Source organism: Pterocles gutturalis, unplaced genomic scaffold (assembly GCF_000699245.1).
Source record: "Pterocles gutturalis isolate BGI_N339 unplaced genomic scaffold, ASM69924v1 scaffold25451, whole genome shotgun sequence".
Lineage (NCBI taxonomy): Eukaryota > Metazoa > Chordata > Aves > Pterocliformes > Pteroclidae > Pterocles > Pterocles gutturalis.
The window spans coordinates 1-25622 of record NW_010101180.1 but is presented as its reverse complement, the minus strand read 5'-3'; the positions used below and the strand labels follow the sequence as shown (position 1 = coordinate 25622).

The window sequence follows — 25622 nt, the reverse complement described above, 5'->3', positions numbered from 1 at the left end:
AGCTTGGCTTCCACTGCTGATTTTGCAAAAGGAGTGTAACTAAAGCTGCAAGGTAAGGGAAAAGGATCACAGCTCAGAATGGAAACCTGTGACACTGATACGCCTGCAGTCAAAGAGATGCACATTGAGGGCAGAGAGGAGGAGGGGAAGATGAGCAGAGAGCAAGCCACTCATTAACCTGACTACACCTCATTGTTTTCTTGAGGCTTCAGAGCCATGAGAGAGGACACGCATGTCTCCTCTTGAAGACAGATACTTTGGCTCTCTCGTTTCCAGTAGGTTTTACCATCAGCTCCTAACCACACTGCTCCACTGGCAACCAGCTGCAGGGCAATGGGAAAAGCTCTGCATTCAGCTTCTTTAACCCTTTCTGACAGCATCTCCTCGGTGTCGTCTGCCTTCACAGATACTGGCTCCTGGTGGATCACTGCTTTCGGACTAGATTCCTCCTAAAATGGGAATATTGTTAGTCTTTCAGAAGAGCCTGGTTAACAGTCTCAGGAAGGTTAAGGACAATGCAGATGGGGCAGAGAAAGTCTCATGAGAGATCTTGGCAAGCACATCTGTAGTTGAGTGCAGGAGGCTGAAGTACACCTGGAGAGGCTTATGACCACCATTAGGGGTACATACATTACATTAGGGGGTACAGCTGGGAGAGAAACATGGGATAGAAGATTCAGAGGGCAGTTTTCTGAGGGCAGGAGGAACTGAAGAAAAAAACATAATATGAACGAAGAAGACAGGACCTCACGAAACCACAAATGCAATGTAACCCCCACATCTTCCTGTTTAACTGGACAATCCCAAGATTTCCACATATTCCTGTTACTTCTTCCTGTTTCTGCCTTCAGAAAGAAAAGAAAAAAGCAAATTCCTTTTCATAAATTACTCAATGTTAGGCAAGAGGACACTTACCAGGACAAAATGCACAGTGCAGCCTGTGACTTTGAATCCATCTTGCAGGGCTTGCTGATGGGCATTTCCTTCCTTGATTGGTGGGAAAAGTGATGGGGAAGCATTCAAAATTTTCCCTAGGCATCAGTGTGAGAGCAGAAAAAAAAAAAAAAAAATTGAACTGAATTTCCTTTAAAAATGAAAGTGAGATGTGATCATCAATTCAAAAGAACAGTTAAATGGTCTCAACTGCAGTCAGAACATAACAGGGCATGTTCAGATTCAGGTTAAATAGCAAAACATATACGTAGTGTTACGATCTCTAAGGAAATGCGAGGAAGCGCTGCTCTGATCAGAGGAAATACTGCTCTCCCAGGAGCACAGGCTTTGGCAGCAGCCAGGCCAGTATGTCTCAGTTAAGACCAAGGAGCTCATTTGCTTTTGCGTCTGTGGATGGACAGATAGAGTCAGTCCCAACTCTCTCCCCTCCCAGGTGACTAGCCCTTATGCTGCAGATGAGGGGCTTGGAAGTGGACTCCTGGATGCAGAGCCACTGCACAGATGGAAGTTATTTTCATAGGAAACATTGTCCCAGTACAATACACATAGTGACTGAGTAACTTCTGTGTCAGGCCTCAGGAGCTGGCACTCGGGGTCCAGAGCCAAGAGGAAAGAGGAGTGGGCATTCCCCCCTCCGCTGGCATGGGGCACATAAAGAAAGCTCTGCCCCACAGCAGAGCCACCCTCACTCAGGGTTCTGCAGTGGCTGTATTTCCAGCACACAGGACTGAGTACTGCTGTGCTGTGCAGCCCTCAGGGCAGCACAGGAGGGAGAGGCTTTGAGAAATCAGTCTCCCTCCTATTTTTCTCTGCCGGCTCCACAGGCATTTTGCAGGAAGGCAGACAGACCAACTCTGTGACCCTGATTTTGGCCCTCTGTTACTCATTATGCCAGCACAAGGCATTTCTCTGCCAGTGCACAGTCAGAATCCCAGCGCAGTCCCACTGGCCAGAATGAATGGAAACACAGGGCAGCCCTGCTGATTTACATGCAATCCTTCCTGTCAGCAAGGCTGTGGGAGATTTAACCAAAAAGACAAAGAACTATGTATAATTCTGGTGAGACCAAGCATCCATATTTTAATTTGTCTTTCATGGTGTTTTACCTTTCCATTTTCTGAGAAAAGGACTGGACAAAATTCTCATAAATCCTGAAAGACATATTAGTTCAACAGCAAATTCTTCAAGAACTCGGTCAATCGTGCTGTCAAATTCAGAGCGACTCCCATATAACTTGTGATCAATCACCTAAAACATTAAAACAGATCAAAAGCCATATCAAGGAAATAACTTTGTGTGAATGAGAGCAGCTACTTGGGCAAGAAAGAGAAAGCAAAATGGATTCAATCCAGGACACTGGAGGACTTAAAAGTTGTATGTTTGTATATTATTCAGGATATTTGTGATTTTTCACATTCATACAAACATTCCTGGGAACACCCCGATCACCTGCTAGTTAACACTCGCTGTTTCACACAGGATACTTTCTAGGATGTGTAGAAAATCTGCACAAAGAGAAGCCAACCGTGAAAAGAGAAATGTGGGTAATGTGGTGTAGAGGGAAATAAGGGGGAACATATCATAAGATACTGACCTCTTACTCCAGAATGTCTAGCCAAGACTAAAGTAAAAGTAGTAATGACTCATCATCAACAACATCACCACCAGTTAGTCTATAGTTGCTTACTGAAAATAATGAATTTATCTAAAAAGAGAACAAACTGGCCAGACATTCTGTGTGAGAGGAGGACTCAAGTCTTGTTCTCTTTCTACTCCACCTTTCAGCTCCAGCTCCCAAGGTAAGTGTTGATTCCTTACTCTGGTCATGAAGACATTCAAATAAGGGGCTAACAAAGCTGTCATGCTCTTGCCTATGAAAATGTGAATTAACTTTGACATAACTTTTTTTCCAGAGATGAGTCTTTATACTGCCAAAAAAGAAGTAAAATGAATCCAACTCAGCTGTTGAGGAAGCTTGCTGAAAACTTTTTAAAGCATGGAGACTCTCTAACAGTATTTATTCCCATCTGTGCATAGCTGTACAAATATGATAACTGCTCAAAATCATTAAATGTTAGAAGGAAGAGTCCCTGGTGGGCTGCATTTGAAATCCCAAGTTGCTGAATGTTTTCAAAAGACATGTTCTATACTTTGACAAATATGATGCCATGACCTTACTCTCTTTCTATACTTTTTTTTATGAAACAAACCAATGAATGTTGCCAAAACACAGTGCTACTGTACTAACCATGGGTAGGAGAAGAGATTTCTGCAGTGCCCCTGAAAGTGACTGAGCACAACATCAGTCAAAGGTCTTCCTAAGAAGGGATGAGCCAAGGAGACAACATGCTTATGATAGTGCTGGACGTGTAGATGTGAGGCTTGGGACATAGTTTAGTGGTGGACTTGTCAGTGTTAGGTTAATGGTTGGACTTGATGATCTTAAGGGTTTTTCCAACCTAAACGATTCTATGATTCTATGTGTTTCTCAGAGCCTGAAGTCTTACTGATTCAGCTCTGCCTCTACTGATAACTTTTGACAGCTTTGTGGATTTCATAAAGACCTACAGATTCAAGAGCTGTGAGTTGGTGATAAAAAGAAAAGGAAATGGGTGTCTTTACCCTGGTAGGAATTCCAGCCCGGGCTGCATTTCGTAGTTCTTCCACACCAGACTTGTTGGAGATAACAAGGACAACTTGAGCACAACTGCCTGGCTCTTTTGCATAACTGATAAGCGCAGCAAGGTTTGTGCCTCAAATGAAGAGAGAGCAAACATTCATTAAATAGATGAGCATCTATGTCACTGAGAATTGGCTCTCAGTCCTGTTTAGCTAACAAAATTATTGTTTTCAACAACTGCACAAATAGAAGAGGACTAAGGAATCTGTGCTCTACTACAGCTTATTTGTTAAGCAGTACAACACGCTTTCTTGACTTCCAGTCAAAATGCAACCTTGGTTTTAGAAGGCTCCATAGACTCCACTAAAAAAAAAAAAAGGCAAGGTGGATGCACTTGCATCAGGGCTGAATTCAGCGTCTCCTTTGTAAGGACATTTCTCTGTGATGATAAATTAAAGCTCACCTGTTCCAGAGATGAGAACAGCCACTTTAACTTTGTTCTTTCTGGATTGGTGTTGACTCTCAACAACAGCGTCATCCAGCAGATGCTGTGGGCTGCTCAGCTGCAGAGCTTCAAGAAGATTCTCGACTTTGATGTGAGAACCTCCTCCAAATGCGTCAGGAAAAAGTTAAAATACCTTATATTTTACTTTCCCATTTAAATTAACTTTGTATAGTTTACTAATCATAAGTTTCAATTAAGAGAAAAATCTATCAGCAATTAATTTATGCTAGCACTAACCAAACTACAAAAACATACATTACTTGGATAAACCAACTCATGCTGGTTGTGCTGACCTCTTTTTCATTATTCACTTGCAGAATTGTCTCCAAAGGCCTAGGTATGCAATAGTCTTTTCAAGGATTATCCCTATCTTTTACACCTGTCTTCCTCTCTCTCATGTTGCAAAATTAAATTAAAGATGATGTTGACAGAACTGAGGTTGCATTTTGACTGCCCAGACTGCTCCCCAAGTGGTTTGGCTTCCAGAGGGATTTAGACCTATGTCTTGCTGTATGTTAAGCAATGGACATACCAGAATGAAGACTTACCATCACATATGACTGTACACAGCTGTGACCTATCCTCAGTCTCTACACAGGATCCATGTGAGTTGGGAAGGGGTTGGAAAGGAGGTGGGTCGATCACCACAATTGTGGTAAAATATAACCAACTAAATAATGTTTGAGTCCTTGCAGACAGCCATCTCAAGTCTCAAGCAGGTACCTATGTAAGACACTATTCAAGTGCTGTCACTCTGAAAACAAGTCATTCACTTCTCACTGTATTTAGTATTGAAAGCTCGATGTGAAGGTGTCAAGTAGCCTCCAGCTACTAGTGAAGTGACAGAAGAAAGACGTGAACTACACAGACTTTGCAGTAAGGAGTCTCCTCAGTGCCTACAGAACTGAGGGTAACTGGTACCAACTAGGAAGTGCTCAGCACTTCACATAATCACACTCTAAAACAACTTACCTTATATCAACTTAAAAAATAAATAGTGCATCCTAAAGTGGAAACCCCTCTGAAGTGAGACAAATTAATCCGTTACACTTTGAATCAACCCATAGACTGTTTAATTTTTGTGAGTGTCTTAATTTCCCATTGGGACACCTGCTAACCTGTGTGACAAGGGGCAACAACCTTCCCAATCAGCCAAGCTTCCTCATGTCTCTGTATGTCCTTGAGAACATGCTGAGCCAGCTCCTTCTGCACAACCAAGACAGCACCGATCCCACAATTAAATGTCTGAGCCATCTCCTCCTCAGAGAGGTTTCCCTCTTTGTAAAGCCAGCAAAAGATTTTAGGAATCTTCCAACTGAGAGCATCTGAAAATGATTGAAATTTGTATAAAGTCAGGACGTTTGCTGTCTTTTGTTATAGACAATGACAGTGGTATATTACAAGAGCTGATAGAGACTACTTCTTGCTATTTTAAGAATACTGTCCAAGGAGGACACTGACCCAACTTCCAGTCAAGTTTATAGGTGCTGCTTAGCTAGAGGTTTCTAATCATAATTTGTGTGAGCCATGTCTTCTCTAGGCTTTCTAATGAGAACATACAGGAAATTATGGCAAATTCAAATGTATTCATCCCACATCAGCCAGAAGGACTTAACATCTCTTCTGAATGAGATCAAGGAGCTGGGGGACAAATAATCTTTCAGCTTTTTTGGACTACTTAAGCAGATCCTGGTTTTCTGTTTCAAAGAATCAATAATTAGTATAAGATTGTATACTTAGGAGTGTTGATGGGCAGACTGGAACAGGGCTGAGTGGCCTACACATGGATGGGAAGCATGGACGAGCTTTCACAGTGACCCTACTCATGCAGGCATGGCCTTCGGCTGTCTCTGAAAAGCTCGGTGATGTAGACTTGCTATCTTGACTTCACTTTAGAAAACTAACAATTCCTTGGGCTTGTTATCTTGCCTGTGGTTCCAGGCATGGGCAAGCAATCTGGGCACCACATTAGTAAGCTGGGTTTATTTCTTTCCTTTCTAACTTCATTCTAGAGAAATACAGATAGATATACAGACATCTTCCTTACCCCCTCCCCAGCCCCACTATATTTTTAGACTAACATGAATATGGTTTTCTTTAATATTTTGAACTTATGAATACTTTGCCCAATTTTGGCTTACACAGAAAAATTTCTGCCTTACGGATGTAAAATGCTAATCTGTTAACGAGGAAGCTACCACCTACCATAAAATTGCATTACATGTGTGTGTGTACACATACTGTGGAGCACATAATGCAAACTAGTTCTCTGAACAAGCTTAACTGTTTGGGCAAAGTGTTTAGTATGGAGAGGTGTCTTGCAGAACACAATCTTCTCAACTCCCTTTTCTCCTAGAGATAAGCTGCCTTCAAACTCTCCTTAGATTTCCCTTCTCCAATGACAGAGTAGTGCTCATCAGCTGATGCTTACTTGAAATAGAAATGGTTTTGGTAGGCTCTTTGGAAAGGCATTGACTTTAGGTCATAATTGAAGCTGAAAAGTCAAGTTCACGCTCTATATAAATTTTGTCAAACAGAAACAGTTATTTTTGATATTTACCTAGGAGAGCACTGACATGGTCCGTCAGGATTCTGGAGATGCCTTCCAGCAACCCCTCCTCAGCAATGAAAGCAAAAGCCTTCACATGCCCTGAGCGAAGGACAGGCAGCAAAGATGAACTGTACATTTTTGCTGGGGTCAGCAATACATCTCCTGCAAACAAAAGTGCCTATTCAATCAATTTGTTTAAAACGTTATTAGGTGTTTAGTGGGAATGCTTCTCTGAACAGGTTCACTTCTACTTTTTGTGGCAGACAACCTTGGGAAGTAGCAGAAAGTGCTGGCCCACTCTTCCAAAACTGTGGATGCAAGCCCACATACCTACCCCAAAGACTGATAAACCCTAACCCATCCTGAAGTAAACAACCCTTGGCAGCACCTAGTTCTGAAAATGTCTGAACACAACTCATTTGCAGGTTTGTTTTTGAGAAGAAAGATATTGTACCTAGAGTCTTGTCACCACAACTGCCAGGCGCTGGTGAGGAGTAGTGTAAGGAGGACATTAAGAGAATCTTCCTTATGATGCTAAAGCCACGGCCGTGAATTCCAGAAGAGGCCAGACCAATAAGCACATCCTCCTCATCAGCTCTCTGCAGCTCCAGAAGCATCTGCCCTCGCTCCACTGCACCAACCACAAAGCCAGCCAGGTCATACTCTCCAGAAGAATACATGCCAGTCACCTCAGCCATCTCTCTGCCTAAGTGGGGCAAGAAAGCAGTCAGCGCTAGCTGTAAGCATTTTTCATTGTTAACTTGAAATCTATAGCATCTCCTAAAATAAGCAACTTATCCAGGATAGCTGCAGAGACATGAAGCCTAAGCAGTGCATTCAGATATATTTTAAAGATCCTTCTTGGTTTCTTACTTCACCTCAAGACTTCAACAAAACAAATATTCATGAAGTTACTGAAAGAATAAACTTTTTTTCTTTCCATTTCATGCTACTTATCTGGTACCTCCCTGCTATGACTGAATATCAGAGAGGGAATGAAAACATTAACACTTGAAGAATGTGAGGCATACAGTTTTGCTCTCCCTTGTGCAAGGATAAATAAGCAAGCATCAGGATTCAAATGCATGAATAGTAAAAATCATCCCTCTGTGCTGACCCATTTTAGAGACAAGGAAGTGTTTAGGCCCAAATGCTTGACTGTTTTTTCCAACAAACAGAAACCGACCACTTTAATGCCACATACCGCCTCTGCCTACAAAGTCTATTTCACTAGTAATCATTTCAACATCAGAACCTTCAAATCTCAAAGGAGAGGAGTGTTCATACCCAGGAAAGCACATCCGGCACTTCTGCAAGCTTCAGCTATTCCTTCTTTGATTGTTTCAGTCACTTCAACATCAAGTTTTCCATAGGCAAAATAACTGAGGAAGAAGAGAGGCTCTGCTCCTTGAGCCAGGATGGCATTGACACACATGGCAACCAGGTCCTCACCTATGGTGTCATGTCTCTTACACGCTTGTGCAATCTGCAAAACATAGTGGGAACCAGCAGTGGTGACAAGAAATATGCAAAACTCAGATATTAATCAGTCAAATAAGCAGAAATCTTCTTTTCCCTGAAAAAAACCACAATAGAACATACATGAAGGAGATAACCTGATGCATTGTTTAGTTTAATTCAATAGAAAACAACTCATTTTCTTGCAGAGAAAAGAAAAATCAATATTTTTTTTTAAACATTAATTCAAATGCTAGCTCCAGCTACCCAGAAATTGTCTTTTTGGATTGTTTTTTTTTTGCTTGCTTTTTTGAATATTATGTCAAATCCAGAGTAAGAGATGCCTAAAAGCAATTACAAATTCCATGGATATGCAACCTGCAGAACATCCTAGCAATTTCCAAAAGTAAGATCAGGTTGCTCAAACATCACTGTGTGTTCTGCTTTACTTTTGCCTACCAATTTCACTGGGCTACACAGCAAAACTGAAACAATTTATTAAGTAGTTTTCTTCTTCTCCACAGGGAATGAGATTCTTCACTCCCACCCTCCTCAAGGAGTCTTTTGATCTCGGCTATCTCGTATCACAGATAACAATGTGGGCCTAGTCTGTAGGCTCCCTTGAAAGACAGGTCTTTCACAAAGCAATAATATTTCCCTCAGGAAGGCTGCTGTTTGGTTTTTAAAAAGTTAAAGGTGTTTGCATCCTACAAGTAATGAAATCTGATTCAGGCACCATGGCTTCTACAAAGTGGCAACATTTTGACTACTTTATTACAAGCAGAGGTTTCCACACTGTCAGCAGATCTGTTTGGGCCAGCTGCTGATGTAGATGCCCTGCACTAGCTCACACCGTGCTATTCATCTCTATCAGTTACCACTTCAGGGTCTGAAGTAGGACAAAGATTGCATATGTATGGATAAATTTTCAAGGTAACCACCTTTTACTGACACAGCTCTATCAGTGTAGTTATACCTGTGCAGAAAAGCTCAGTACAGAAAGATGGGCAAGGGAAAAATGCAGATAAATACTACCCCTGACTTCAAAATGGTAACAGATGAGCACCTAAACAAAGTCTGAGTTTGGATTCCGAGTCTGATTTCTTTCACTGGCTGGTGGATTTAGAAGTGCTATGGAAACCAGTCATCCCACGTCCTCTGTTGCATTGTAATGTCTGGCTCCCACTGATCTAGTAACAACAATTTATATAGGCATTGGCCAACTTCTTTTGGCCAAGGAAGAGTCTTGGGAACAGTCTGTGTAAACACAGTTGGGAATGTCTCTCTGCCAAGCAGTTGGAACAAAGACTCACAAGAGCCAGCACCAATTACTTTTTCATGCTCAGAGGTGTCCAAGGATGTAGGACTGCAAAAGACCTTCTGGATTATTTTGTTTGGTCTGCTGTTTCAGGAAGCCACACCATATCATCCCATTACTAAAGGTATAAACACCCACTTGAAACAAGTTAAGTTGCTGTGCTTGACCAGTGAAAGGCAGCTTCAGACCTCCAACTCCTCTGATGGCTGAAAGTCTTGTTCTGATTATATATATATGTATATATACACTTATATATTCCTGGCTCAAATTACCCTATGTGTTCTTGTATAATTAGCATACTTTATCTGTTGGCTTCTCTTCCCCTTTAATGTTTATCTCCTTCATCCTTCTTTTCTCCAGTGCCCTGACGAAGGTAATTGTGATACCTCTCTGCATACAATGCATTAAGCAAAGTCTGACAGTTATCATTTCAACGCTCCCCTGTACTCCTCTGAACTGATCTTTCTCAAAGCCAATGGACTCTCTATTTTATAGCAGAAATTCTGATTGTTAGTTCCTCAAGTGCTCAGCTAAATGGCTTTATTGTAATTTCATCACAAAATATCCAGAGCCTCCACATTCTCAATAACATATGCTCAGGCTTTGCTCAAAGTTCAAATGACCATTGCAGTGGACTTGAGATGTATTTATAATGCTCAGAAGGGTGCAGATGGTGTAACTGGCTGGGGCATTTAAAACAGTCTGGGGAGATAACATGAGCCACAGTCAAGTTGCGAGTTACCTGCAGTTTAGGTCCAAGGCCTTTAGTTTGAGATATCAAGATAGGATCATCATAACCAGATGCTTTCAAGTCAAAGAAACCAGCAAAGCCTCCTACTTCTGAACAACTGCCTGCCAAGTACAAATATGTCAAGAATCATTTTTAAGGGAAATAAAAAGACCCAAAACCCTCATCAAGGCAAGTACTGCAAATCGTCATTTCTTGGAGAAGACAGCACCGTGTCCACTGACAGAAACACGCATAGCATTATGAAGCATGGGCCCCAAAATCACATATTTCATGGTTTTGTAAATCTTTACTATTCTGTATTTTTGACCTATGGATTGTATATAGCAAAGGTTAAACATCTTACCAAACTGTTAACAGTTTGCCTTTTTTCTTTATGTAGCTACTTTTTTCTAAGGGGAAAAAAATCAACAAGAAATTTTCTTCAGTAGATCACTGCTAAGAGTAAAGGACATAGTCTGAAGAGCAAATAACAAGTTCAATGATTGTTAGCCACATTCTAATAGCTGTTTGGATGTTGCACTCATATATACAGCTGGTAGGACCACTTCTGTCCAGTGATGTACAAAACCATTCTATTAATCCAGGAGTTACTCTGTTCACTAGACTAACCTTGAAAAAGTGCAATCATCTGCATAGTAGAGCAAACTATTTTGTAATTAAGTGATGAAAAAGAAATTTGAGTTTTCTTTCTTTGCAGTGACCCCAGCCCAGCTTCTCAAGCCCAATTTCAATGCCAAGAAATGCACTGCTCACTTCCTGGAGAAAAAAAGTTCTGTTGCATTCAATATACTGAGGAAATTAGAAGATTATTCCCAGTCTTACCTGATCTGGTACCACTTACAGTTGATGTTTCCAGCTGATGAAACACAACATCACTGGTTACAGCTTCCACGTGTCTTTCTTTGTATATTAAACCCCTGTGGAGAATAAAGGACCTGCTAGCAGCAGTAGCGACATTTTCTGCATAGACCATCATTCATCACACAAATGGGAACAACAGATATAAAATTTTGGACTAGCATCTATTTCTGCTAGTGCCTTTGCTTACATACAGAGACTGTTTGAGAAGCCGTATACCCCGAAGGCCAATGTCCTTCCTGTAAGTGGCACCCTTGAAACGTATGGCCGCTACACCCCTGTTGGCTTCTCCCAGAGCTTTCATCAGGTCCTCCTTAACAGCAGTAATGGAGAGGACTCTGCCACCACTTGTCACCACTCTGCCATCCTTCAGCGTTGTGCCAGCATGGAACACCTGCAGCCCTAACTCTTTGGCTTGCAGCAGCCCTACAAAAGCAAAAGGAATTCTGAGTATTTTAAAACACATGCTACATTAGCAAAGCAGTGAAACTGAAGTCCGTTCTTTAGCCAAGGGAGAACAACCATAAAGCTTCCCATCTTACCTTTCTTCTGAGAAACAGCATTACCAGTGAAGGATATTCCACTCTACTGGCCCTAAGACTCCCTTCTGAGACATCCAGTAAGGACACAAATCACACAGGAATAGAAATAAGGGATGCAGGAGCCACAAGAGGACATATAACTACCCTCTGCTGGGGCAAAACTGTGATGAATATTGTAATTGTGAATAATTTGTACAGGGCTTTCCTGTATGAAATCACAATTCATAGCAGTTTACTGTTTGGATTCTCCCCTCTTTGATATTAAACCATAAATGCTAATGTTACTTCAGCACTCCCCTAGCTATTCTGCAGTGCCCACTCCACACAATTCTCTACCACTCCTGGAATCAGTGCTCAACAAACACTTGCAAGTAGCTATCCAATAGCTAAAACAAATTAAGTATGTTGTTCTTTTAATTTGTTTCCATATATTTTCCTGTTAGAGGAAAGCAAATTGCTCAGGGCTTTTTAAAAGATCGATATTTTGAGGAGAGGATAAGGGAAGAGGAGGAACTGCTGCCATCACCTGGAAAAAAGCAAAACAAAACACAGTTTTCCCCTTGTTATCAGCCAGATAGATTTTATAAATGAGTACAAAGGACCTTTATACTTGCTGAAAGTACAGTGTGTTACATTGCTACAGCACTGTCCTGACGTGGTCAAAGCTGAGCCCCAGCTGGCCTTGCTGCAATGGAAACCTAACTCCTCCCCATCATGTTTTAAGGATAAACAGAATAAAATGTTTGTGAAACCATTAAAAGGTGAGAATCAATGTGAAAAATAGGAAAAAAACTAATAAACCCCACACAATTCCAGGGGTTGGAGTATAATAATAAAATAATGGATTTAATTTCCTTGTTTTGACTGTCTCTTTTGTGATTAACAAGCAGGGGGGTCATACCATCTCACTCCTAAAGGCATGAATAACAACTTGAAAAAAGTTAAGTTCCTGAGTCTGACTAGTGAAAGGTAGCTTACTAGCAGAAGGATTCATTCAGTTACATCTGATTTTTACAATTACAGAAATGCAGAGTTTCCCAGAATATCACTGACAAAACAAAATAAATACAGTGAGTGAACTAAAAGAGGAGGGACAGCGAGGAGAACATGACAGCAGAAATCTTGACAAGGGAAGAAAGCAATATAATGTGACCTTCTACCTGGGTCATGTAGGGTAACTGGAGTTCTGACAAAAATAAAGTGGCCTTGATACAAGATCAGTTGTCTGGGTTGCTTTACACAAGGCATAGTGTTGGATTGGCAAGGCAGTAGCTGAAGGGGAAGGAAATATTTCTGCAACAGTTCCTTCTGTTTTCAAATATTTTTTTTTAAACTTATGAGATATTAAACCACAAAAATTTTAACACACAAAATAAATATTGATCTAAAGCATGCATGCCCACCTTCCCAAAAAACCCTTCAAGCCCTATGAAGAAGAGGTCCTTACTAGTACTACACAGCAACAACCCTAGCTGGCTGGCACAAGGGAAGGAACTAAGCTGACAGTAGAGGCATGCACTGCTCCTATTTTAAAGGCCACAGGTCATCACGTCTCACCCTTATCAGCTGGTCACGCATTAGCTAAGCTAATGCAACCTCCTGGCAAGGGAGCAAAGCTAGGAAAAAGCAGTCATGTCCCGACAACATTGTGGTCCATGTTTCCAGCACAGTTTGCGGAAATACTCCACACAGATCCACCAGAGTTGTTCCAGGAGGACATAATTTCCCATGATCTTCTTATCTCAGGAATCAGCTACAGACAAAGCATTACAGAATGATGTAATTTTAACCACCTAGCCCCTGTGCTACTTTGGACAGGCATACACTCCAGTTAAAAGATCTTAGTTAGCAGCTATTCCTTCCACAAAGATAAGGAGTGATGGATGAAGGCAGACACTGATAGAGTGTGAGGGGCAGGGTGGAGAAAAGCTGTAGTGATCTCTGGGAGAAGAGGTAAAGTCAAACCTCTGAAGTACCACACTGAAATTAAATAGTAAACAACCTACTGCAGTTACCTGTTACCTCCATGCCTTTGTCATAGTCTCCTGGGTATCCTGGACTTGCCATGACCACACAAACAGCTGTACTATTTTCTGACCAGGCTGGCATGAAGCTGCAGAGTTTGCCATCAATTGTTGCTTGAATCACTTCATAAAAATCATTTTTAAGCAGTGGAAGTATTACCTGCAGAAAATTTTCATAGTGATAGAAGTTAATTTTTATTTTGCTGACTTGCTGAAATTCAACTTAGGGAAAATTAAATTAATAGAGTAAAATCTGTACCCATCAAACTGAAAATACTGTACTTCTCTGTACCAGTAGATTTGGGAACTATAGGTGAGCATTAATTTGCAGCGTCTTTTTGGAACAGTCATAAATTTACAAAAATGAGATGCAAGATGCAAGGAACATTAATTTAGGTGCCTCTCATTCTTCTTCTATCCAGAAAAATAAAATCTGAGGAACAGATCTTTAACTTAAATTCTTCAACTAACAATTCACAGAAGCTGACAAGCTAAAATTTTAAGTTACTTTGTACATTGTCTAAGACATTCTCATTCAGATCTGCAAGTTCACAGGAAGGAAGACATAAATTGAAATCTAACATACATGTTTCCCTAAAGGTAACAGTCAGAGGTAAAAGAATAAAGCATATTTAAGTTTCCAGTATCTTTCACTCACCTGGCACTGAGGGTCACCAAACTGACATTTAAAGTTTAAAATTTTCACACCATCCTTGGTAAGCATTAAACCTGTTTGCAGAACACCTGAAGAGAAAGAACACCGCCAAGCAAGTGAATGTAAATGTTTATTTTTCAAGAGTTCCTTTAAATGCAACACAGTATTCTGGAATGTGGGATGCACTTCTGTAAACCGTAAGGAATTAGGAGCAGGGATTCTGCAAGCAGTTACACACAAGTCACAATAATTCCACAATAATCAACAAAGAGGCTAGTAACAACCTGAGGAACATTACATCACATTTTAGACCAAATACAACAGCAAGCAACCTCTCTGCACCAGAAAGTCAAGTTCTGCCTTCTGTTACAACCCTCTAATTGCAGGTATTCAGAGATCAGAAGGAACTGACAGGATGAAAAAACCAGTTCCCATAAAACCCCATTCATTATGCAGACATGGCGATTTTCTTACCATTAAGCGCACTATTGTTATGCGTACATATAGGTATGTAACTCTGTTATTTCAGACAAAAATAACAAAATTCCCTACTGCTACTAATAAACAAGAACAAACAATAAATATTTAAGTTGGCATGCTGTGATTTCTACTCAACACACATAGAAGCAGATCTAAAAGCAGATCTAAACTGTATAATCAGAAAACCAATCCCCAGAGAATAACAAGTGTGAAAATTTAAACCCCACAAAGCATCATGTCCTCCAACATTATCCTGAAAATGTTCAACACCCACTATATTCTTACTGTGGATTTGGGCATTGTAAAAAAGTTACCAGATAGAGAATACATTGCAGACTGGAACCCAACTCTTCACATGTATGTGATCTTGACAGTCCTCAGGACCAAAGGCAGCCATTGGCATTGTGACAGCTATGAGTATCACCCTCCTTGTTCAAAACAGCCTTAAGACAAAGATCTTAAGAAAACTTATGTTGTTGCATTTAGGAGTGAACAATACAACTGAACGTAAGTATGTATTATACTTTGAAGTACAGAGAGTCTGTTTGCAACTGTTTAAATAATAAATATTTAATAAAAATACAGTACGTTTTATGGAGAAAAGATGAAAGTTCTTCTCCCCAAAGGAAGAGCTAAAAGCCAGACCAGTGAGGGTTAATACTGCATAAAAAATTAACTTTTTTTTTTTTAACAAATATTACTTGGAATTCAAAAGCAATCTCTAACAATGAAAGTAGTCTTGATACAATTTTTCCTTGTTTTTCAGTTGAATGCTTACTTACCTACATATGCTGTTCCTTCTTGTCTCATACTGTCAACAACATGTTGAAGGATAGCATCATTGATTTTCTCTAGAAGAACTTCTGGAACCTGACAATCAACATCAAACTGATTGAGACAGTGATGACATCTGCTGGACTAGCTCATAGGACCCGGAAGGTCTGGGGTAAGTAAATGCCTCAGCTATGTTTCCTGCTCTCCCACCCCCAACCAGTGCACTCCTTCCATTTGGGTGTTGCTCTCTGAAGGACAGATACACTGATGCCCTGTTTCCCAAGACTTTTTGTTTGGTTCTTTCTTTAGAGGGCCAATTTTACAGAGGTTTGAGACACTGGCCAACCTGGGCTGTACACAGGAAGATTGTTTCTGTACTTACAGGAAAAAAACAGTAATAATGTATTTGAGCAGCATATTCAGAACAATGCAGTCAGCTTTAAGAATCAACAACAATAAATCTAAGGTTATGTTCAAGACACAAAGACTCCAGGCATGAGGAGAATTTCATAGGGACATTTCAAGTGATGCTAATAAGAGGAGAGAAACACCAAGTTTAGAAATAAAGGAAAAAGTAAACACCAAGTTTAGAAAGAAGAAAAAGGTAAACAACATGTTTAGGAATAATGGAAATCAAGTTTAGAAAAAAAAAGACAGTAAACACCAAATTCAGGAACAATGAAAGATATGAAAGAGAGACTATTCATCAGAACACTGGCTCATTAAAATCTAAAGAATGACTGAGAAAGTTTGAGCCCTGTGTTGCATTTACACAAGCAAAGAGTCAATCAATTCTAGAAGAAATCTGGCCTATTGTGATAGAAAAAAGATTGGGCCCTAAAGGACATATATTAACCACAGATGTGATTAGCCTCATTGCAGGCTGAGAAGGAGGACTGCTATACCTGAGGAACCGGGCAATAGGCTCCCATCCCTCCAGTGTTTGGACCCTGGTCGCCATCCAATAATCGTTTGTGGGCCTGGGCTGGGGGCATTGAGGCAACAGTGACACCATCCGTGAAGCACAAGCACTGTTAAGAGAGACACACACAACACAGAAGCAGTGACAATGTCCTGTCTGTCCTAAGGGAAGCTAACTCTGTCAGTCACAGGCTGAGGCTCAGTTCTGCCAGGAAAATTTGGGAACCAAAGCTAGAAAGCAATAAGAGTCATTTATTCTGCTGCAAGCCCACTGGCCTGAAGGATTCATTGAGCTCTCTTCTCATTTTAAAATAACGGCGGCCCTCATAGCAATTCCCTTCTCACGAATTAGATCTTGACCTATCAGTCACGTGGACATACGCTTACCTTAGGGCATGTGAAGTCTCCATTGACTTGACAGAATTATTCATATGTTTCAAGTTAAGCGTGTGTGTTTGCAAATCTGGGGCCTGAATGAGTGCAAGATACTCTCAGTGCAGGACAAAACATTTCATGTGGCATATAATACACATGCCTAAGTTTTATCCTGCCACTGAGTAGTAAGGAAAGTGCTAAAATAGGCACTAAATATTAGCACAAAATTATTGATGTAACAAGAATTACCAAGACAAAGTCCATACAAATATGGTTATGTCACCTTAGAAAAAAAAAGATCATTTTCCACCTAAAAAGATCACCATAACTGCAATTTTATGGCTAATGTAGAAAATTCTACCGCCAACATACATTGATTAGTATGACATCAAAGAGCTTAGATTGCAGACTTATTTATGTAAGTGCAGATAAAACAAAAAACTATTTGAAACAATAAAATTGTGTGTTTATGCATAGAGCATAATGTCAAAGAATAAAAGCACATAACACGAAAATCACATACAGAAAGTTCTTCTCCTTGAAGAAGTTCTTCAATAACAACCATCCCTCCAAACATTCTGTCCTGTGCAAAAAAAAAAAAAAACACGTCTCCAGTTAGCAAATATGACATCCTCTGGCTAAATACCCTCTTAATTTTCTTTTAACAGAAAAAACAATGAATATGAAAAGTACCAGCTTGCTTGAATTCTGGTACATTGAACAGAGCTCATAGAATCTCATTTGGAGATAAGGAAGAGACATTGAAATACACCTTTTCAGACCCTGGGAGCCAACAAGAAACTAAAAGTTGGAGGAGCAGGGCAACAGGACTGAGGGCTAGAATGACAGTTCAGTCACAAACTCTACAAAGCCCTGCCCACTGTCTGGGGCAAACTTGAGGAATTTGAGCATGATACCCAGAGAAATTCCTTAGTATAATTGGCAAGTTTCTCCTGAGAATACTTACTTCCTGTGGCCAGAACTACAAACTCACAGGCTACAGAACACCAAGAACTAGATTCCCACTGATTAATTAAAGATTTATCCACCTGCATAATCTCTTGGACAGCTCTGCAGGCTTCCTCTTTGCTGGCTGCAATAGTCACTTCTTTTCTAGCAGCAGGGCCCCTCGCCCGTACAACTCTTGCAGGAAAGTCTGTGCTTTAAATGGAAGCAAAAGTGAGATTCAGGCATCCCTACTGCATCCAGTGAAATTATCATTTTTAAGCTGAATGCCTCCCATATTCTTCCTTTTCTGAACGGTTGAAGAATAACACATCAGAAAAAATACATTCCCTGCTAGCCCATCTTCTCATGGTTGTGAATGGGCTCTTATAGTCCTCTGCACAGGACTGTGAACCAGAAATACATGAATTATGTTGTTGGTTCTGACACCAGCTCAATGTATATCCTTAGACAAGTCACTGAACTTTAACACCTTGCGGTTTCTTCCTCTTTTCCCTGAGTTGGGTTACTATTTTATTCCTGTCATAGGTTTGGAAGGATGAACTCATTGATGATTTATAGTTTTATAACACCAGATTACAGCACATAATCCTGTAACCCACTATGGAAGTTTTGTTTAGGGTTAAGTAAGGTTAAGGCTGAGTTAGGTCTTGTACATGAAGGATACATTAGAACTAGTGTACGAACAGTGTATCCCCAGAATTGCTTCACTTCTAAACACAAATTAAATCTAGAAGGAAAAAAAGAACAAAACAGCATAATGTTAACATATTTTAACTACACTTTATACATTCACCTCTCTCAAGCCTGTAGACAGTCAAATAAAATGTCCCTTTTAAAGAGCTGAATCTACACACTACTAGCCTGTTTTCTGAAACAACATCTCATTCCTCCTTTCTAAATTTTGATTTATATTAGGATAAATCTCAACCCTAGGTATATACAAGCAGCCAAAGCAGGCTTACACAAAGCTCCCTTTCTCCACACCTCATTATGCTGACCTGAGATACAATTTTCCTTTTTGAGTCTTATGCTGCTTACAGACATACAAGTTGTTGGCCTGTTTCTCTACACAGCAGTAACACAGATGAAATGCTGTTACAGAGCAAAGTCAGGGAAAAGGTTGTTTTCATTTAAAAAAAAAAAAAAGTTCCACTAAATTATACCATGTGTAGCATGTGTCAGCAAAGACAAGAAGTCCGTGAAATCGACACACAGCCACTAACCAGTGTAGCTGAACACAGCAGCTGCTCTGAGGCTGGACCAAAATAGCTACAGCGGTAAGTTACTCTCCCAGAAGATCCCCAATTACTTCAGAGGCATTACCGCTCAAAGCAATTGCAGAGATACGCAATTACGTTTCCTTTTCCATGTAAGAGAGATGCTGTCTAGCCTTGAAGAAGTAAGAGTAATCTCCTTAAGCTATGAGTATTTGACCAGTCCCTCCAAATCACTCCACAGACAGCATTATGCTGGTATCTGTGTAGAAATTATTCTTGCCCTTACAGAAATTATATTGAACTATTTTTCTCTGACACAATTTTTTTTTTGCCTTTTAAATGGTTAACTAGCATCATGAAGAAGCTGATCAAAGGGAGGAAGAGGTGTGATCTTTGAACAGAAAAATCAACCTGTTTAAGTTCCCTGCACCCTCACCACCCATCTCTAATGACAAAACTAATTCATTCAATAGCTACTTAAGAACAACAGTTGAAAAGTTACCTAGTTCTAGGTAACTATCATGGGTGAAGGCCAAGTGCATAGATAACTTGACAGAGGAGTTTCCAGAATCCAACTATTTACCTGATAATAAACCTACAAGCTTCCTGGGGATTGGTGAAAGCTTTCCATCTTGCTGTTGGGATGCCGTGTCGATCCAGAAAGGCTTTGGCAAAACTGGTGTTGGATGCCAGCCGAGCTGCTTTTGCAGATGGTCCAAAACACCTAACTCCTGCTGCTCTCAAGTCATCAACAATCCCTAATTATAAAAAATAGCAAAAGAACCAAGTCATCTCTTTGGAAACATCAAGTCATCTTGACAAAAGGAAAAACACATAATGATTCCAAAAGTCTGTTACTTTTTTCCTTGTCTTGGACAGCTTAAATAAGGTTCTGCATATCCAGTGACCTGTTTCATCATTTAGTTTTAAGAGGTCTTTAGCTCTTTACATTGCTAAGCACTGTCACAGTTACCACCCCATGACAACTGTTGGGCCTGTTTCGTACTTCTGTTCACTATTTAAGACATAGAGATCTTACTGCACATCACAATAAATGCACACAATGTTCTGAGTACTGTTGCATATAGTAACAATGTTAGGACTATTGAAAGAAAATTCTTTATATATAAGAAAGCAGAGCAGGACACAAGAGTACTTGTAGCCATTACTGATTCTTGATCCTGAATGATTGTCCCCGCTGATTTCTAACATACAAAAAGCATACAGCTACGAAGCCAAATGTTTTAAGTTATTAACATTTACATTTACAAGATAATCCATATTTTCTTGCTCTTCAGTTTAATTAAGTCAGTGTGTGTCCTAAGATCCCAAAGAGGTCATTTTAAAGCAGAGTTCAAGGTGCTGATTTTTACTGTTAAGTTAATTTATTTCAGCCTTACCAGCTGCCAAAAGAGCTTCTTGTCCAACTAACACAAGACCAATATTATGATCTTTGCAGAACTGGGTAACAATAGTGTGATTGCTCACTAACACAGCTGCAAACAAAAAGGAAATTTAATTAAGTTACCACTCTAAAGCCTAAATAAGAGATGGGAGATGAGAATGTCATTGTTCCACCTCCCCAAGAAGTATGATTAAAATAATGAAACAGCCCATGATGGGCGAAGTGTAAACAAACAATATAATAACAGAGTCCAGAAGGGACAGTGAATGTTTCCAATTTGCGATACCATTTTTAATACATATCTGTTAACTTATTAAATGTATTTTATTTGGTATGTGTATTCAATATAAACTTTTTAAAGCATAACAGAATAAAAACTCTAAAAATAAAACAGTAAGTTCATAAAGGAAACTCAGTTTCACCATCTGAGCAGATTTACTCAATGTCAGTGCATGATGTAGCCAAATTTAACTGAGCATCCTGGGCAGACATCAGAGAAGTTTCTATCCAGAAGTTAATAACTTTGAGCCTTCTTTTCCTCTGTTACATTTTGTTGAAATTGGCAAGTGAATTCAAGCATAACAGTGGGAAGAAAGAGATGAGGTGTAGAAATACACAGTCTCATATAAGCCTCACTACGTTAAGAAGCTAGGTTTCAAATATATATAGTATGATGTTTTACTGAGCAGTTCTAAGATTCAGAAGCAAAACATAAAAAAATACTTGTGCCTTAAATAATTTGTGGTAACAGTAAAAGAATAATTGTTATTTCCTACTGACTCAAAACAAATGTGGTCAGTTTTGTTTCAGTTTCAATACCCATATTACTAACTACTTGGCACAGTATTCTATTTTTTTCCCCCTTTTTACCTGAATTTGAAATTTTTCCATTGTCAGCTGTTCCTGCATTTCCTGGAGCAACAAACACATGTTTTACATGTGGGGACTGGGCCAACTTCCAGGCCAGCGCATGCTCTCTCCCTCCACTGCCAATCACAAGCACCCGATCAGCCATTAACCTGTGCAAACCCAGAATCATTATATATAGTACTATCTACTTATTTCACAAACCCATGTAAAAATAAGCAAAAAAAAAAAAAATTTTATCTCTCACTTATAATTGGTAAGTAAGATTAATACAGTTAGTATCAGAAAGGTATCTATAAGAGACCCGAACAAAGTGACTGTAGCAGTAGTGTCACTGGATGGATGCATCATTCACATTTGGTTTAAATACAGACAACAGTCAAATCACTGCAGATTTTTCCACTTGCTTTAGCATAGTCAAGATTTCCACTCTTAAGTATCCAGGCTGAAATAATCTTGTCATGACTAGGTCTCACTGAGGCCTTTGCACAACTGCTCTGGACAGGACAAAGTTTCATACAAATGCTCTAGGTAATTTACCAGATAAATCTGTTTCAAACTGAACACTCTGCTCAATCTAGGAACTTTTTTACAAGAGTGTAAACATCCTCAGCTATAAATGGCAAAAACAGTTTTCAGAACAGAATTTATACTTTGACAACTGCTAAGAGGCTAACTTCAGCAGAACAGCATGCTCAATAAAAGAATAACTGTTAATTTCACTAGCACACTGACATTTAAAACAGTTCCTCAACAATATTTCTAGGCAAATTAGTTTTGATTTATTTCAGAAATGTTATCATACTCAATGTAGGTCACATCTGCAAACTTAATTTTTCCGTATGTGCTGAATGTGGACAAATGTCAGAAAGCAAAAACACCCCAGACCATGACCTTTAAGGAAGATGCTAATGGCATAAACTAGTCCTTACCCAGGAAATAGATAATAAATAAAAGACACCATAAACCACCAGCTTTATGAGCAACATGTCAGCAGTCTTTTCCCAATAACCATTGGTTTGAGTTAATTACATAGCTTCTGAAGGCAAACAGAAGCTAAATGCTGACACTGAGGTACAATATTTCAGAAAATATATTCACAGAACTGTGATAAATCAATAATCATGTTTCAAGTTCCTGAGACAGTATTAAGATGACTTAACCTAATACCAACAAAATAAAATTTAACTATATATATTTTTTCATAATTATTAAATTGTCCAAGTACAATGTAAGTACTTCAAGTAGCTTATCCCTGAGGATTATAGACAGTTGTGAATAATCTAAGAGACTAATTTTAAGTTTTAGGTATTGTGCTTTAGGTGTATAAACACAGCACACAGACTTAATGCTCTATCAATCACCCGACTCATTTCCTTGCAAAAGACAGAATTTCTAAGTCTTTATACTGTGTAACTATCCAATATGTCAGATTTCATCTTTCTTGTTGTCACAGCTTGACAAATAATTCTGGAGTCACTAGGAAGTTGCTGTGAGCTTAAAAATAAAGGGTTACAACTGCTCTGTCTCTAACAAAGACATCAACATGATGTCTACAAAGCTTTATTAGGCACTACGGTCCAACCATTACTAATAAAAAGTAAAGTGGTTTTAAAAGCAAAATTATTTTTTCCCTTAAATATAATTTCACGATTCACTGAAGTTTTCTAAGGGAGAATAAATTAAGGTTCTGAGTTGACTTGGAACTCGGTGAAACCAAGCAGTGCCTCCTACCCTGTGGAAAAAATGCACATTTCCATTCCACATGATAGCGAGGACTGTAAAGACATTTTTTGCAAAGCGATTCAAAAGCATGCTGGAAGAAAATAAAGCTGGTAAGACAGCTGGTCCTAGAGGGAAAGCTGTAGAAAGGGACATCTCACTCGAATCATCTTCCCTTACCGTGTCAGACCCTACTGCTTGGCCACACAAAAGGCTGAGGAGTCCTCCAGACAGGTTCAAATTCTTCCTTCAGCTCCTGCTTCAGATCCAAATGATTCCTGATCTCCTAAAGCCAAGGACAAGGGTGAGAGGGTGAAAGAAGCATACAGACCTGCATGCTGTCCTGTCCCCTTTTATCCTCTTGTCTAATGGAAGGATCCCCAGGAAGATCCCCTTAATGCCATCAGCCTTCAAAACAGACCTCTCCAGACTTCAGCAGCATCAACCATTCTCCTCTCTCTATTTTTCCTTAGCTAACAACAAAAACAACTCCTCCCCACCAATCAGTCCTACCCTGTTAATAGTATTCAACCCTAGGGGAAAAAAAAAAAAAAAAAAAAAAAGCTACAATGTGGTATCAAAAGGCTGAGATCATTGCTCAGTTACTATGTTAATGGCAATTTTATATCCTCTGACAAGTAAAGAATCTCAAAGACAACTTGTAAAAATAAAACAGTTTTCATGGTCTACAGCTAAGCAGAAACACTCCAGTTAAAACCTGCCTGCATAACTCACACAGACCTATTCTTTGTAATGGAACATATCCTTAGGTGTATAAATAAAGGTTATTTTAATATCTTGCACACACTTGAATTGTGCCCCCCTTTAATTACTACCCTTTTTACCATTTGAAGAAATGTAATAGAAGCAGTGCCAGAGATACAAAGCATATGATGTGTTATTTTACTCTCCACTGCTTCCTGTACCAGCCTCTTCAACAGCCTAATCCTTTCATGGTAGTATCTGAAGTCGTTCGGTTAACATTCGGCAAGGTTGCAATGCATTCTTCACTGAAAACAAAATTAATGTACCCTAACACAGCACTGAGCAGTAGCAGTGTGCATTAAAGTCAGGCGATGAGAAATACATTAACAGAAACACAAGACATTCCTTTCACAGCACTAGAACAATTTTTAAAGGAAATCTGCAAAGTTTGTTTAAAGCTTCTATGGAATTCATGGCTTGTGTGCTGTTCAACAGATGCTGTACTTGAACATTCCAGTTTAAGAAGACAGGTCTGCTACAACAGTCCTAAGCATCACTTACTGAGTATTGGTACATTTCCTTCCTTAGATTTGCAGACTCACAGATCCACATTTTCTACCTGTGACTGAAGAGCAAACCACCACAAGGAAAGAAGAGTCCTATTTCTTTTAAGATGAAACAAGGGTAAAATTTCTCTTTTGGAATTTTTTCTTATAGTCAGGAGGCTGTGACAATTTAAGTCAGAAACAGAACTCACACAGCCCTGAAACATAGCCCTGCTACATGACTGTCCAAAAGAAAATTTAAACTCGCATTCATTCCAGACGGTCAATTTGTACTGTTATTATTTGACCAAATTGTTTTCTTGGGTGATGAAGTGAATAAGCAGCAGATAAAGACAATACACACAGAAACTTCCAATATCAAAAGATGACTTGTACAGAGAGCAAATTTGAAATTAAAAAAAAATGTAGAAAACCACTACCTAATGAATAGAAGAGAAAGGCTCTCTGAAGCAATGTATTTTAGTGTTTGTTTATTCACCAAGATAGCATACTGGCAAAGCCATAACAGGATGAGCAGTCAGAGTGTATTACTGGCAGATGTAAAATAACGCAGATTGCTCTACATGGTTGTTGCTTCCTTCCAGACATCAATGCCACCATTTCACTGGTTGGATATGCAGCATGCTCTACCATACTCCATCAAGTACCATTCATAAAAAAACACGTGTGTTTTGGTTGGCTGGTTGTTTTTTAATAATAGGTGCTGGTGTTCAGGGAGGAAACAAATTGTTAGTTATCTGCTGGGCCTTTAGTTTGTGCATCTGGGTCCTCTTTTCCAGGCCAAGGATCATAGAATGGTTTGGGTTGGAAGGGACCTTAAAGATCATGGAGTTCCAACCCCCCTGCCATGGGCAGGGACACCCTCCACTAGACCAGGTTGCTCAAAGCCTCATCCAGCCTGGCCTTGAACACCTCCAGGGACAAGAACTCTTTCTTGGTTTGGGGCTTCTTTAGCTCAAATTTCCATTCCCTGACAGCCAGCCCACACCATGCACTGGGGCTGGAGGTGAACCCACCAGGCGCTACCTGCCGTGCCGCAAGGCAGCAGAGGCCTGGCACAGCCTTTTTGAGTGAGCACAGCAAACGCCATCTCCCCCTGCTGCTACCGTGCCCGCTCAGAGGCCCCGACAGCATTTCCAAAACTGTGTTACGGGCAAGGACGAGAGCGCTGTGAAAGACCAAGCCTTTCCCAGGGTAAGCGCTGCAGGGGAAGCTGCATCACCACGCCGTGAAGAGGCCGGGGAACTTGTCCCGTACTAAGGTGGAATTCACTCCGTAGAACAAAGGCTAAAAAGCAGTTAAGCTCTACACGTATAAGTATACATATAAAAAAATGATAATGAAAGCTGCGCCTCCCACACACCCCCACCGGGAGCCGTCGCCGG

At 39.9% G+C, this 25622-nt stretch overlaps 1 protein-coding gene across 1 annotated transcript; it reads right to left on the bottom strand.

Moving 5' to 3' along the window:
- Positions 1-182: 182 nt before the first annotated feature.
- On the bottom strand, positions 183-21392 carry LOC104468477 (trifunctional purine biosynthetic protein adenosine-3-like). The gene is made up of 21 exons (XM_010082618.1): positions 21248-21392; positions 20373-20468; positions 19556-19730; positions 17836-17947; positions 17310-17369; positions 16396-16521; positions 15499-15586; positions 14240-14325; positions 13573-13741; positions 11210-11441; positions 10980-11074; positions 10149-10258; positions 7918-8116; positions 7085-7336; positions 6640-6792; positions 5198-5404; positions 4038-4181; positions 3577-3707; positions 2061-2202; positions 916-1031; positions 183-449 (listed from the first exon to the last, which is right to left on the bottom strand). Exons 1-21 carry the CDS (start codon positions 21390-21392, stop codon positions 183-185), a joined length of 3105 nt encoding a protein of 1034 aa, XP_010080920.1.
- Between the last annotated feature and the right edge of the window lie 4230 nt (positions 21393-25622).